The sequence below is a fragment of the Primulina eburnea genome, chromosome 1, assembly GCF_022965805.1.
Source record: "Primulina eburnea isolate SZY01 chromosome 1, ASM2296580v1, whole genome shotgun sequence".
Classification (NCBI taxonomy): domain Eukaryota; kingdom Viridiplantae; phylum Streptophyta; class Magnoliopsida; order Lamiales; family Gesneriaceae; genus Primulina; species Primulina eburnea.
The window spans coordinates 25,322,953-25,335,447 of NC_133101.1; the positions used below are offsets into that span (position 1 = coordinate 25,322,953).

The 12,495-nt window shown below is 33.6% G+C and overlaps 1 protein-coding gene across 1 annotated transcript; it reads left to right on the forward strand.

Annotated features, from left to right (window-relative positions):
• The first annotated feature begins 1,085 nt into the window (after positions 1-1,085).
• Positions 1,086-12,495, forward strand: LOC140829527 (phosphatidylserine decarboxylase proenzyme 3-like). The gene is made up of 21 exons (XM_073192815.1): positions 1,086-1,564; positions 1,685-1,764; positions 3,020-3,044; positions 3,598-3,657; positions 3,882-3,950; positions 4,362-4,454; positions 4,538-4,588; positions 5,410-5,493; positions 6,135-6,226; positions 6,440-6,595; positions 7,038-7,122; positions 7,427-7,538; positions 7,788-7,888; positions 9,027-9,074; positions 9,784-9,930; positions 10,107-10,202; positions 10,570-10,644; positions 10,727-10,819; positions 11,303-11,389; positions 11,487-11,537; positions 12,161-12,495. Exons 1-21 carry the CDS (start codon positions 1,352-1,354, stop codon positions 12,308-12,310), a joined length of 1,968 nt encoding a protein of 655 aa, XP_073048916.1. The 5' UTR covers positions 1,086-1,351; the 3' UTR covers positions 12,311-12,495.

The window sequence follows — 12,495 nt, forward strand, 5'->3', positions numbered from 1 at the left end:
TTGTGTGAAGTTTCGAAATACGTAAGAGTCAGTGCATTGTAGTCGGAGATTCACCGCTAACCTATGGATGAAGATATCCTATGTGAGATATTAAATTAATAGTGCAAGGAGTCTCTGGCCAGAGTAAGACATGTGCTATAGGAAAATATATTTTCCTAGTTGCTTTACTATTATTACTCAAAGATACATCATATCGTTATCGAATTCATTTGCTACTCTTGATGTACCAATTATTGCAGATTTGATCGAAATATATGAGTTAAAGGGACAATACTGTACGTTAACCATAACTTACTGGTTCTTGCAAGCACTATCAATGATACCCAGGGGATCATGGGACAATACCACAAGACGTTCTTACCATGATCTGACAGGTGCAATCAGACTCCTGCTCTGAAGTTTTTGATCAAGAGGTTGATGAGAAGAATGATGCTAATTAGGATAAGCCCAAATAAGAACAAATGTTATTCTGTATCACATGAAATTGTGAACCAACATTTAGCTGTATTCTTCAATCATTGAGGATCACACAAATATTGGATTAAATGATCCTGTTGAGATAGTTGAATTCAAGGAGTTGAATTTGACACTGTAATTTAATGAAGATTAAACAAATTACATATAAAAGAGTTTATGACTAGATTCTATTATTGAAAGTTGTGGAATTTAGCTTGAATGCTAACTAAGTGAAGAAAGTGGAACTGCCAGTTTTAATGAAGGAGTTCACAAAACTGACAGCTGCAAAAATGAATAAGTGGAAATTTGTCCTTCAAAATTTAATTTTTCATTATATGAACGAGATTCATAGCCTCGAGCCCTCGACACATCGGCGTTGTCCATTGGTCGATCGAAATCGTAATTACTTCACAATTATTTATTTAATATTTAAAATTTACTAATTAAATAATAAATTATTAGTAGTAACTATTAACTTTAAATTTAAAAATTATTTAATTTAAAATATATGTTAATTTAATTTTTAAAATTCTTTTAAAAATTAATAATAATTTAATTATACATTTTATTTTTATACCTTTCCTTGAAGGTTGACTGATATCCAAAGACCTGAGTCCCAATATAAAGCTTTTCTTTGGGATGAATGTAAAAGTTTCCAGTTTAATATTTGATAAAGAAACTGAGTCCCCACGCCGGAATATTCTCCCCCCAGCCGACACTGCGTCATTAGCCCACTTGACCCTTTTCCCCGACACCACCAAACAAAGTGAAGAAACTTTCTATGAATCTCACTTTTCAACCATTCCTGAATTTCTGACGGATCCAAGCCAACTGTCTCTATCCCTTTGAACACTGCTGTTGTTTCTGTTGAGATTTTCTTCAGCGAGGAAAGAAAATGGGCCATAGAAATTCAAAGCACGAATCTTATGATGAATCCACGGATGGGTCTAGCTCAGAAACATCCCGTGTTCAGAAGCTCCGGCAGCGCCTCCACCGGCACCGCAGGCACTTCCGGCGCTACCGTCGTGGCACAAAATCAGATTCTCCCGCCGGAAAACTGCTCAAGGAAGGAGATTTCGCTGGCATTGCACTCCTCCGCATCATTAGTGTATGACCATCTATTGATTTTTCTTTGACCCCGCTCTTTCTTTTGTTTTGTCTTCACAATTTTTTTAATGCTTAGATGATATTAATTGGTGGGTTTGTTGTGTTTTTTGGGTTCTTGAAGGCGGAGATGAATTTCAAGGATAAATGGCTTGCATGTGTTACTCTTGGAGAACAGACCTTCCGGACCGCCATTTCTGATCAGTTCCGTGTTGTTTTTAATTTTATTTGTACTTGTCACTATTTTGAACACATGTTTTGTATGCGTTACACCAAGTTTTGTATAGTGAGAGTCCTAGTTTACTTTCCTTCTACCTTCTTAAGTGGCATAGTATCTATGTATAGTAAAAATAGTTACCCAAAGTTGCTAAGCTTCGGCTTTTAAATTACTTTGCTCGACTTCTGTTGCCTGGTATAGAACCAGCATTTAAACATATGCATTGCTTGGTTTAGTAATACAAACAATTGAAGTTAGAATTATGACTCATGGGAATCATTTCTAAGCCAAATACTATGTGAAATTCTTGAAAACATGGGAAGCAAGAGTTGCCAGCTAATAATAATCACCTGAAAGGGTAGGCGTTAAACATGAAACGACTGTGGGACTATAAAGAACAAAAATAGGAATATGGCCTACCTCATCTACATTGTGCTGTGACGGATGGAGGTGCACAAAATGTAACCAATCAACAAAATGTATGATGTTTCAACCTTTCTGCGGTTTGTATTTCAGTCATTGGTTTAGAAATTCGAAAATTAGAATAGGAAACAGTGTATGAATACCTTGAAAGCGATGTTTGATTCATGCCGTGGACTTATATTTTGTTGCATTATCTTACTATGGTTAGAGTAAAATTGTGCACGTGTAGCACCAAACTCGTAGAATTTTTTAAGACAAGGCCTAAATCCTCAACAGTTTAATTTCATTCAGCTTCAGCTTTTCTTCTCAGGTTTAATGTTAGATAGTAATTTATAGTGCATGGAATTTCCTTCTTGTATGGTCCAAACTCGTGTAGTATTCTGTTTGTCTCTTCGAGAAAATATAGAGCCGATGAGGAATGGTTATCCTTGTGTGGACTATAGGTAACTGGGCCATTCAACAAATTTTAAACAGCAACCACGTTCAGCTGAAAGGGGCTTTTTGAAGTGAGTTGTTCGGAATAAGATTTTAAGATATACGGGCTTCTATGTATTAGTAGTACTGGAATATCATGCAACGTATGCTACTCTCATAGTTTGTCTTTGGCATTATAATTTATCTTGTTTACCTTCATTATCAGTAAGTTTTATTATTTAAATTTTGGGATCATCTTTCCATAAATAAGTTACTTTTAATTTGCAGTTTGAAAATTTTGAACCACCATAGTATATGTTCATGTTTTATTAAAAAAAAATCTTTATTATACCAAGATTTTTATCTATCTCAGAAATTGATTGTATTTTTTGTTTTTTGGTGCAGCACTGACCAACCTATCTGGAATTCAGTGAGTCGTGCTATCCATTATTTTCATTTGATGCATGAGTCTGTGGTTCAAGTGCATGACACTTCATTAATTCATTGAATCAAGTCATGTATGTCATGCACTTTTGAATTCATGGAGCACTTTTATTTTGAAAATTGCGAGAATCTAACATTTTTGACAAGCACAGTTGTGATACCTATTGTCAGTGCATTATGTAAACTGCTCTGTACTTGAAGTTGTGCTAAGATAGTATTATAAATTTTACTATTTGTATGAAATTTGGATCCATTTTATAGCTTTTATTTTTATTTATCCTCATTCTCACCCTCTGTGACTCGAACTTTTGTCTACGTCTTTGGAAACCAAGATATCCATAATATAATTAATATATGCATGTCTGCTTGGGCTGTGACTGTAAATTGATACAGATATTGCACATAATTCTGGTGGCATTTACTTCAACATATCATGGATTTTTATGCACACCTTGTTCAATTAGAGATAATACCGAATCTTGAATCCTGCTTGCACTATAATAATTTTGTTTTGTAATCGATGACCTACTTATTTGCAGGAGAAGAAGCTTTTACTGGAAAAAAATGGGGCACATACTGCGAGAATATCTGTATTTGAGGTGTTCTGTGTCTTCTGTGACCATTTTAGTAATTATTTTATTTATCTGTGAAAAATTTAGCACATGACCATTATATTTTACCCTTTCTCTTCTTGGTTTTCCTTTCCTGAAATGAATCAAAGATCTATTCTAGTTATATTTTATGGCATGAATAACGTTATGATGATTTTACCGTCATATTCTAATATACCAACTTAATATGTCTGTTATTTATTTATATGCAGACTAATAGAATGTCAAAAAACAATCTTGTTGGTTTTTGTGAGATCGATCTATATGATTTCCTTACTCAGGTGAGCCACTTTTATAGAGGTTTTGTGTTATTCTATTTTGTCATCGATATGATGGTGGAATGTGGAAATGCCTGTGCTCCATAAATTTGTTAATTCATGTTGTTTTATGGAAACTTCAAGGGAGAAATGAATGGAAACAAACTTCTGGATGAACAAGGAATAAGGATCTTATCCTATAGGCCTCAATGACACTTTCCAAATTCATAATTGGCCATTGGACAGCATACATCATTTTCTATAGATGACCATCCAAACATGCATTTACTGGAAACATGACCATTCCATTTCGTGACTTCTTGTTATGATGAGTTTCATGGAATACTCAATCAGTCTAAGCAAAAATATTGTTTTAACTATGTTACTACCATTTGTGTGATTGTTGTGCTTTGATGGCTTATTTTTTCCTTGTAGGATTCCGATTCTGACGTAGAGGTATATGACTTATTGCAAATATCATCTCCTGGAGGAGTTGTTGGCAAGATAAGTTTGTCATGTTTCATTGAGGTGCAAATCTATTTTGTGTTTTTTGTTTCTGCAGAATATATAACATCGGAAAAAGTATTAACTCATTATTCTAACATTTGTAGGATCCATTGGAGACAGAAAAGTCTTTTGCAAGGCGCATTTTGTCCATAGTGGTATGTGTTTCTTTTGTATTTAGTATGTTGATGTATATTCATCCTTCCTCACTGGATCCCAGAAATATCTTATTTTCAGTGTTTCATTCTTATGTTAACTATTATTTCTTATTTTTTTTGTTAAAGCTTCAACCCATGTATTTTAAAATATATGTCATGTGATTTACACATTTGCGGACACATGAGTTTACTGAGATTTTGGCCGTATAATCTCACAAAATCTAATCCAAGGACAATGTTGACAAAGAACTTTTAAGCATTTCTCTGGTAGTGGATAGGTTGAGTTTTCATGCCTGAATATATATTTGTGGACAACTGAAAAAATGAATGTTTTGCTAGTAGAGGGTTCTTAATGTGGGGGATAGATGAGTTACAATCTTCACTGACACTAGATTGATATTTCAGATGGAAAAGGCAAAGGCAAAAGCAAAATTTAAAACGCCCTCGACACCATGGTAACAAACGGGATTACAATATCTCTGAGAAAACTTAAAATTACCTTCGTGAAGCTTTTGTTGTGGATTAGAAATTCATGATTCTCATTGATGATTTTAGAGGGAAACGGTTCTTTTTTTTTTTCAAAACAAATGTGGATGATTAATCTTCAGCTTGCACTAAGAAATTGAAAATCATAACTTTGTTTATGTTTCTGTTGTATGAATGATTTAAATGCCTTTTCGCTTTCGGTTTTCCTGCTTGTTTTCTCTTGGAATAATTTATCCTTTTACTGAATCACTAGGGGTTGGAGCTGGGTCAACTCTTAGCTACAATATGCTTTTTGTAAATTCAGTTGCATCTTTCAATTTATTTTCCTTGCACAGGATTATAATGAAGATGGACATCTTTCATATTCAGAATTCTCCAATTTAATTGATGCATTTGGTAATCTATTGGCTGCTAACAAGGTTTGCATACGAAATTCAATTTCTATTGGCTCTTCTTACTATCATAGTTTACCTCTGTGTAGTGTGGCAATTCTAGATTTAGATGTACATTGCTGATATATCCCACGTTTTTACTTCTCTTGAATCGGAAGGGTTTGATCTTGCTTTCATCCCATGAACACGTTTTTTTAGAAGCAATGGAGAATCTTAAAACCTTCGAGTATGTTCCCCGAGTTGAAAAAGGAACATCTTTTCTTGTACTTCATTCCAATCAATATATTGATCTATAAACGTGCTTAATGTTTATGGCTTGAAGCAACCCCTAGCTAAACATCATTGCTTCCTTGCCTATACAGAAAATGCAGCGAACACCATGCAATTCCTTAGAATGATCACCGATTTTCAATCCAGAACAAAAATGTGTACGAGGATTTCAAATAAATATATAATTTCTTCTTTTGCATTCCTCTTCCCTTCTAATATTTTAAATTAAGTTTATCCCCATACTGTTTAACTGGAAAATGTTTAATTTTGTCTTTGGAAAATATATGATTGCTGCCTCAAATTGACTCGAGTAATGAACTGATGCAAAAACTGAATGTCTTTTTAATTCTTCTTGTTAACTTTTTTTTTATCTTATTGGCGATTTCCTTATATTTTAGAAAGAGGACCTCTTTAAAGCAGCTGATGAGAATGGGGACGGCGTCGTTAGCGTGGATGAGTTGGCTATGCTTTTAGCTGTTGAACAAGAAAAGTGGGCCCTAAAACTTTGTTATTTGGCTTTAGTTTTGAACTGTTCCTTTTTATTTATTCTCTAAGTTTCGTAGAATTTTCCCGGGAATTTTATTTTTGTTTACAGCTCACTATTCTGTTTATTATTTTTTGGTTCTTAGTAATTTGGCACTTGCTGATTATTATAAGATTTCCAAGCACTCTTACTTTTGTGTTTTCCTGTTTTTGAGTGCAGGGATCCACTTCTTACTTGCTGTCCTGTCTGTGGTGAAATTCTTCCAGTCTCCGATAGGTTGAATTCTATGATTCATTTGACCCTGTGTTTTGATGAAGGGACTGGAAACCAGGTTATGACTGGAGGATTCTTGACTGATAAGCAGGCTGCTAATGGGTGAGAGATTGTCTATCTTGAATTTTTGCATGAAATACCTTGTGGCAACGAAATAATATAGGAAGGTTTCAAAATGTTTTATTTCAAGAAAAGAACAGGTGGAGAGAGAATGCCACTGTAAAAAAAAAGATACAAAGGATGTGACTATGTCAGGATTCCCGATTCTACTATCTTTCACTCCGTTTTGTCTAACCTTCAGAATTAAAGTAGATGTGCTCAGTATTCTTTTATTTTATTTCACTCAAATATATATGAGATAAGGCTTTCTAGAGTTGAGTTTAGCTAGTGGAATCCTGTGAGAAAAGGAGTTTCCATTGGCCTGAACATCGGTTTTGGAGTCTCACGAAGGAGAATTTTGCATATCAATGTGCTATTAATGCTAACTGTTCATAATATTCAGAACCATAATGGTGGTATTGTTCTGTTTAATTTGGTTCTGCAGTTGGATGTTCAAACTGAGTGAATGGGGTCATTTTTCATCATATGAAGTTGGATTGAGGTCTGGATCTAGTGCCTCACATATTCTGGTAATTTTTTCCACTCATCCTTTTACTAACTTTTATCTGTTGCTTCGGAAGGAGTTACTATGGGTGTATGGACTTTCCTTCTATTTAGCCTTGCTAACTTTTGATTTTTGGATTGCCATAGTTTTACTTTTGTTATAAATTTTTAACTCTCAGGTATGTTGCCTGATTTTCTTAAATTACAAGTGTTTTTCCTCAAATAAGAGAGTTTTAACTAGTAAAGAGTAATCCAATCTGTAATTTTTATTCGGTCTAAGCAATAGAAACATTCTAAATAACCCCGCTGGGAGGTTCATTCTGTTCTCAGGTGTTTGATCGCAAAATGAGGAGGCTAGTGGAAGAAATTATAGATTCCAAGATTATTTTATCAATGAGAGCCATTTATCAATCTAAAGTAGGGCTTGGCCTCATGGATACAGGTTTGTCTTTAACTTATCAACTGTAATTAGCTCTTGAGTAAAACATTTTGCTTGGTTGTTGAAAACATTTGATTGTTTATCCATCTTCCATGTGCCATCCTTATTTGGCTCCCTTTACATCTTGGTGATTGGGTAATATATCGTGTGGTAGTTTAAATCAATGATTTTTTTTGTTTATCAAGAGGCTTAATTCAATCGATTTATTTAGCTTATTTATCCTTGATTTTCGGAATTCCAATTCTAATGCAGGGGTGAAAGAGTTATTGCTAAGCCTCTCAGAAAAGCAAGGAAGGAAAATGGATGCTGTTGAATCTGCAAAGGATATTCCTAAATTTCTTGATTTGTTTCAGGCATGATAAACAACATTCTAGTTCTGGTTGTAACTTTGAATTGATTGTGTTGTCCTTGGAATCTGACATCTAATCATAACATGGCTGGGTTAAACTTTGCAAGTGATCTCAATGCCAAATTGACTGTTATCTTGATTCCATAACACGTTCAGATCTTGCTTGTTTTATCACTTTGCTTTTTACAAATTTAAAACAAACAATTGCTTCTATCTTCTTATTTTGTCATTTGTACCATTTCTACCTTTACCAAGGCATTCCCTGTTTCCCCTCGTATTCTGTTACCTTAATACGCAAGCCACTTTTTAATTAGTTATGGACGAGAACAGATAGATAGCTTGAACTGTTGATGCATTCTGGTATGACAGCAGTTTAGAAAAACATCAACTTTCATTAAATTTACTGTATGTTTTCAATTTCTTTTTATTTCAGACATTTTTCATTGTTATGACCAAATTAACTGGTACAGTTTACATTTTTGACCAATAAGATACTCAAATTGACTAAAAATGACCAAATTAACTAGTACAGTTTACATTCTAACATTAGGGTGAGTTTTTTGTTTTGTTTTGTTTTTTTTTTTAAATCTGAAATCATATTTGCAAGCATGATGTCTTTCCATGTTGCTATTTTAATTTGACCCGGGTATGCTAATCAGTGGCTAGAAAAACCAAATGCTGAAAGTATAAACAATACTTTCATTTTTAATATCTCTCATTAGCAAGTAGAATGTTCGGCTATCAAGGAAACTCTTGTTAGTTGAATTTGGAATATGCGTTAATTGATGTGATACAAAAGAGTGGATAGTTATAGAATCAGTAAAATGCAGAATGTTCAGTGGTGTAGCCTCTGTTTAAAACTTTGTAGCTCGTCATAACATGTAAATGTGTAGTGAAATACTAATTTTTAAGACTTATTTCTGCACTCTTCAATAATAGTTTGCAGATTGTGCGATAATTTATGTGTAGTTTGACTCTTTTTAATATATTAATTTGGAATCATGACTTCTGAATATTAATTTGAGCTTGGAATGGGCATATATATATATATATACATTTCTTTTTCAAGACTACCTGCTTCATGATTGGATTTATTGATCACGTTACCTGCTTCTTGATTGGATTTATTGTTCACATTTCAGGATCAAATAAATATATCTGAAATCAAATATCCGTTGGAGCACTTTAAGGTGGGTTCAAGAATTTGAGACAATATGTACTCTTAAATTTCAGAATTGTATTCTAAGTTATAATCTTGCTGCCATTTCTTACATCTTTGGAATATTTTGTGGGTTTGTATCTGACATGTTCGTACTTTTTCCCATTGTGTTTCTTTATGTGTATGTTCTATTGATTGATATCCAGTCAATGATGTTTCTTGTCTCTAAAATTAAGAAGTTGCTTGTAAATTTAGATTCCATATGAATGGCATTTAATATCACTTGGCCTTTTCCAGCTTCTTACGCAAAATTAGAAGATGCATTATGAAGCTGGTATCTGATAGTATGAGTACAATATAGAAGCTAGATCCTTGACACCAACTGATTGGGGTGATTACACATAAAGAATAAAAGAGGTTTCACTAAGATATATTCAATCTGTGATCTTTTATATAGTAAAGTTAGTATGCCTAATTTAATGCTTATGAAAGTACCAAGCAGAGAAATTTTGACGAACAGTACACCGTCATCAAGTTATTTGTTTAATATGTTGTAACAAACCATACTGTTAGCCGTTCGCTTTGATTTTACCTGCTTAATTTTGCAACAATCAATGTGCTTTCAATTAATATAGACTGGTTCCTTTCATTGTATGCTTAAGGGTCTATTCTTAAGTTGCTTAATTGTATATTATTCCTGAATTTCATTAAGGAGATTATTTTTATTATTTTTTGTGCAGACATTCAATGAATTTTTTATAAGAGAGTTAAAACCAGGCTCAAGACCAATCACCAGCTTGGAATGTGACAATGTTGCTGTATGTGCAGCTGATAGCAGGCTTACAGCATTCAGAACTGCTACTGATTCTATGAGATTTTGGGTTAAGGTATATGCTGTTATTCATCTGGTGTTTGTTCTTGTCTGGTAAGAAATCTACCAATTAGTAATCTCAGAAGGATTCTTAAGCCTTTTTCTCTTTCAAAGCATCTTACTTTTCAGAATAACTGGACACACTTTTCTGCTTTATGGTATCTTATTTTCCAGAATCTTTTGTTGTTGTAGGGCCGAAAATTTTCTGTCAAAGGTCTTTTGGGAACAGAAGTGTGCTCTGATGCCTTCATTGACGGAAGTCTAGTGATATTTCGATTGGCGCCACAGGTACTCTTCTGTTTCTACCATGTATTTTAGCATGCTTGTGGTTTTTTGAAAAGTCCTTGATTTCCTTCGTGAATTCGTATATGTTCTCTTTCACAACTTATACTTACTAAAATTCATCTTGGCTGTATTTTGATGAAAAGTTTAAAGGTAGATAATTTCAAATCTTTAATAAAATTCTGGTCAACTTTTTGGATAATTTTCAAATCTGTGGATTTGAAATCCTTTGGGTGCTTTTTTTATTTATATTTTAAATTCGAAAAAGTTTTCATTTAAAATCTACTGATTCTTTCGTTCCAAAATCCCCTGTCCATTAGTCCAAAAAGAGCCTTAAGTTTTCGCTAAATTCTGCATCTTTAAACTATTGCAGGACTATCATCGATTCCACTTTCCTGTTTCTGGAAGGATTGAAAAATTTGTGGATATACCGGGATGCCTTTACACTGTGAGATAAAACTTTAAAATACGTTTTTCCCGTCCATGCTTATCTTTTATTTGTCCTCATTCAGTTGTCTTTTATCTTCAAGGTTAATCCAATTGCCGTGAATAGCAAGTATTGTAACGTTTTCACGGAAAATAAGCGAGTTGTATCTCTTATATCTACAGAGGATTTTGGAAAGGTTTGTCTTTCATACATGTTATAATGTTTTCTGCAGAAGGCTGTAATTAATTATTATTGTTGCAGATGGATGATGCTAATATTTATTGTTCCATGATTAAATTTACTGTCTTGATGTTTTCTGTTGAAATGTTTTATACTTTCCTGATTTATTGGGTTCCACATGTTATATTTTATTTGCTAATGCAGAAAGATTTCTTCCCAGCAAATAATCATTTAATCTTAGTTTCTATCTGTCAAACAATGGAAGTCCTGGAACCTTTTTTTTTTGGAAGTCCTGGAACCTTAATGCCTAAAGTTTAAATGACTTTAGGATATGAGACCTTGTTTTTACTTTTTACCTATTATAGGTCATATTGCATTGATTCGGTGAATGAAATTTGTCGTGATTTATGACCTCTGAGATTTTAACTCGTGATAGAAGTCAGAAGATGAGCCAAATATTTATTATTCAGAGTATATGAGGAATTTTGTTGGAGTGCAGGTCGCATTTGTTGCTATTGGAGCCACAATGGTCGGTAGCATCACTTTTTTAAGAAAAGATGGGGACCATGTGAAGAAGGGGGACGAGGTTAACGATAATCAACTTTGTTTCATAATTTATTTTTCATATGTAATTCTATTTTCTAATTTAATTGTTGGGTTTTTTTCCCTAACGGTACCTGCAGTTTGGATATTTTTCATTCGGTGGAAGTACAGTGATTTGCGTCTTTGAAAAGGTTACTATCCCGAACTTTTTCCGATAGTAACGACTTTTTCTTTCCTTTTTTGTGTATTCGAGCTATACAGAGTTGGTATTCTTTTGTATTTTTGAGATTGTTGCTAATCTTCATTTAACATTTCATACTCCTTTTCATTCTGCTCTAGAATAAATTTCTGGGATGTCTAATGTTTGATCGTCTAATGAATATTTACCCATTAATGTACGTTAATTGTGTCATTTGAGGTATCTGGCATGCTCATGCCCCAATTTCGTCTTTGAATCAATAAGAGAGAACCAATTATTATTCGATGAAGTACATTTTCTAGTCTGGTTTTAAGCATAGGATTTAATTTTTTTTCAAGAATCTGCTTTTGGCACAAATGTAAGCTGAAATCTTCTTCGTAAATTCGAATCAATTCTTTTATGACTCAATCCATTGAACTGAACTCTATTCATTGCATAATTGATTTATGATGGCAATTCCTCGAAAAACTAAGATACTATATTTTCCTGTAATGTTTTTGTTTTGGTAAGCATTCTTTCCCATATTTTCTGATCTTGAAAGTTATTTCTTTGATCAGAAAGTTATTTGTTTACTTAACTTTGGCACTGAATCCAGATATATGTGAATCTTTGCAGGACACGATCAAGATAGACGATGACCTTTTGGAGAACAGTGAACGATCACTCGAGACATTAGTTTCTGTGGGAATGAAACTGGGTGTCTCCGTTAAAAAAGGAACATGCACCGAGTTTCCAAACGTGGAATCGTGTGTTATTGGGGAATGAGTCTTTCAGTAAACTAATATTCGAGTAACCGATCTTGTATGTTCACAGAGTTTGGATAAAATTATTAGTCCCAACATGTGATGTGGATTACTGGTCCTTTGATCTTTTATTTTCTTGTCTATTGTATATTCTGGGTTAGAGAATGATTTGCCCTTGTTCTGTATAAAATGGATTCTGCTTTGGTC

Excerpts from the sequence above, each read along its gene's own strand:
- LOC140829527 (XM_073192815.1), top strand. The coding sequence starts at position 1,352 with ATGGGCCATAGAAATTCAAAGCACGAATCTTATGATGAATCCACGGAT. Across the intron at positions 5,494-6,134 it reads ATCTATTGGCTGCTAACAAG|AAAGAGGACCTCTTTAAAGC; the intron begins GTTTGCATACGA and ends CTTATATTTTAG. Across the intron at positions 10,645-10,726 it reads TACCGGGATGCCTTTACACT|GTTAATCCAATTGCCGTGAA; the intron begins GTGAGATAAAAC and ends TTTATCTTCAAG.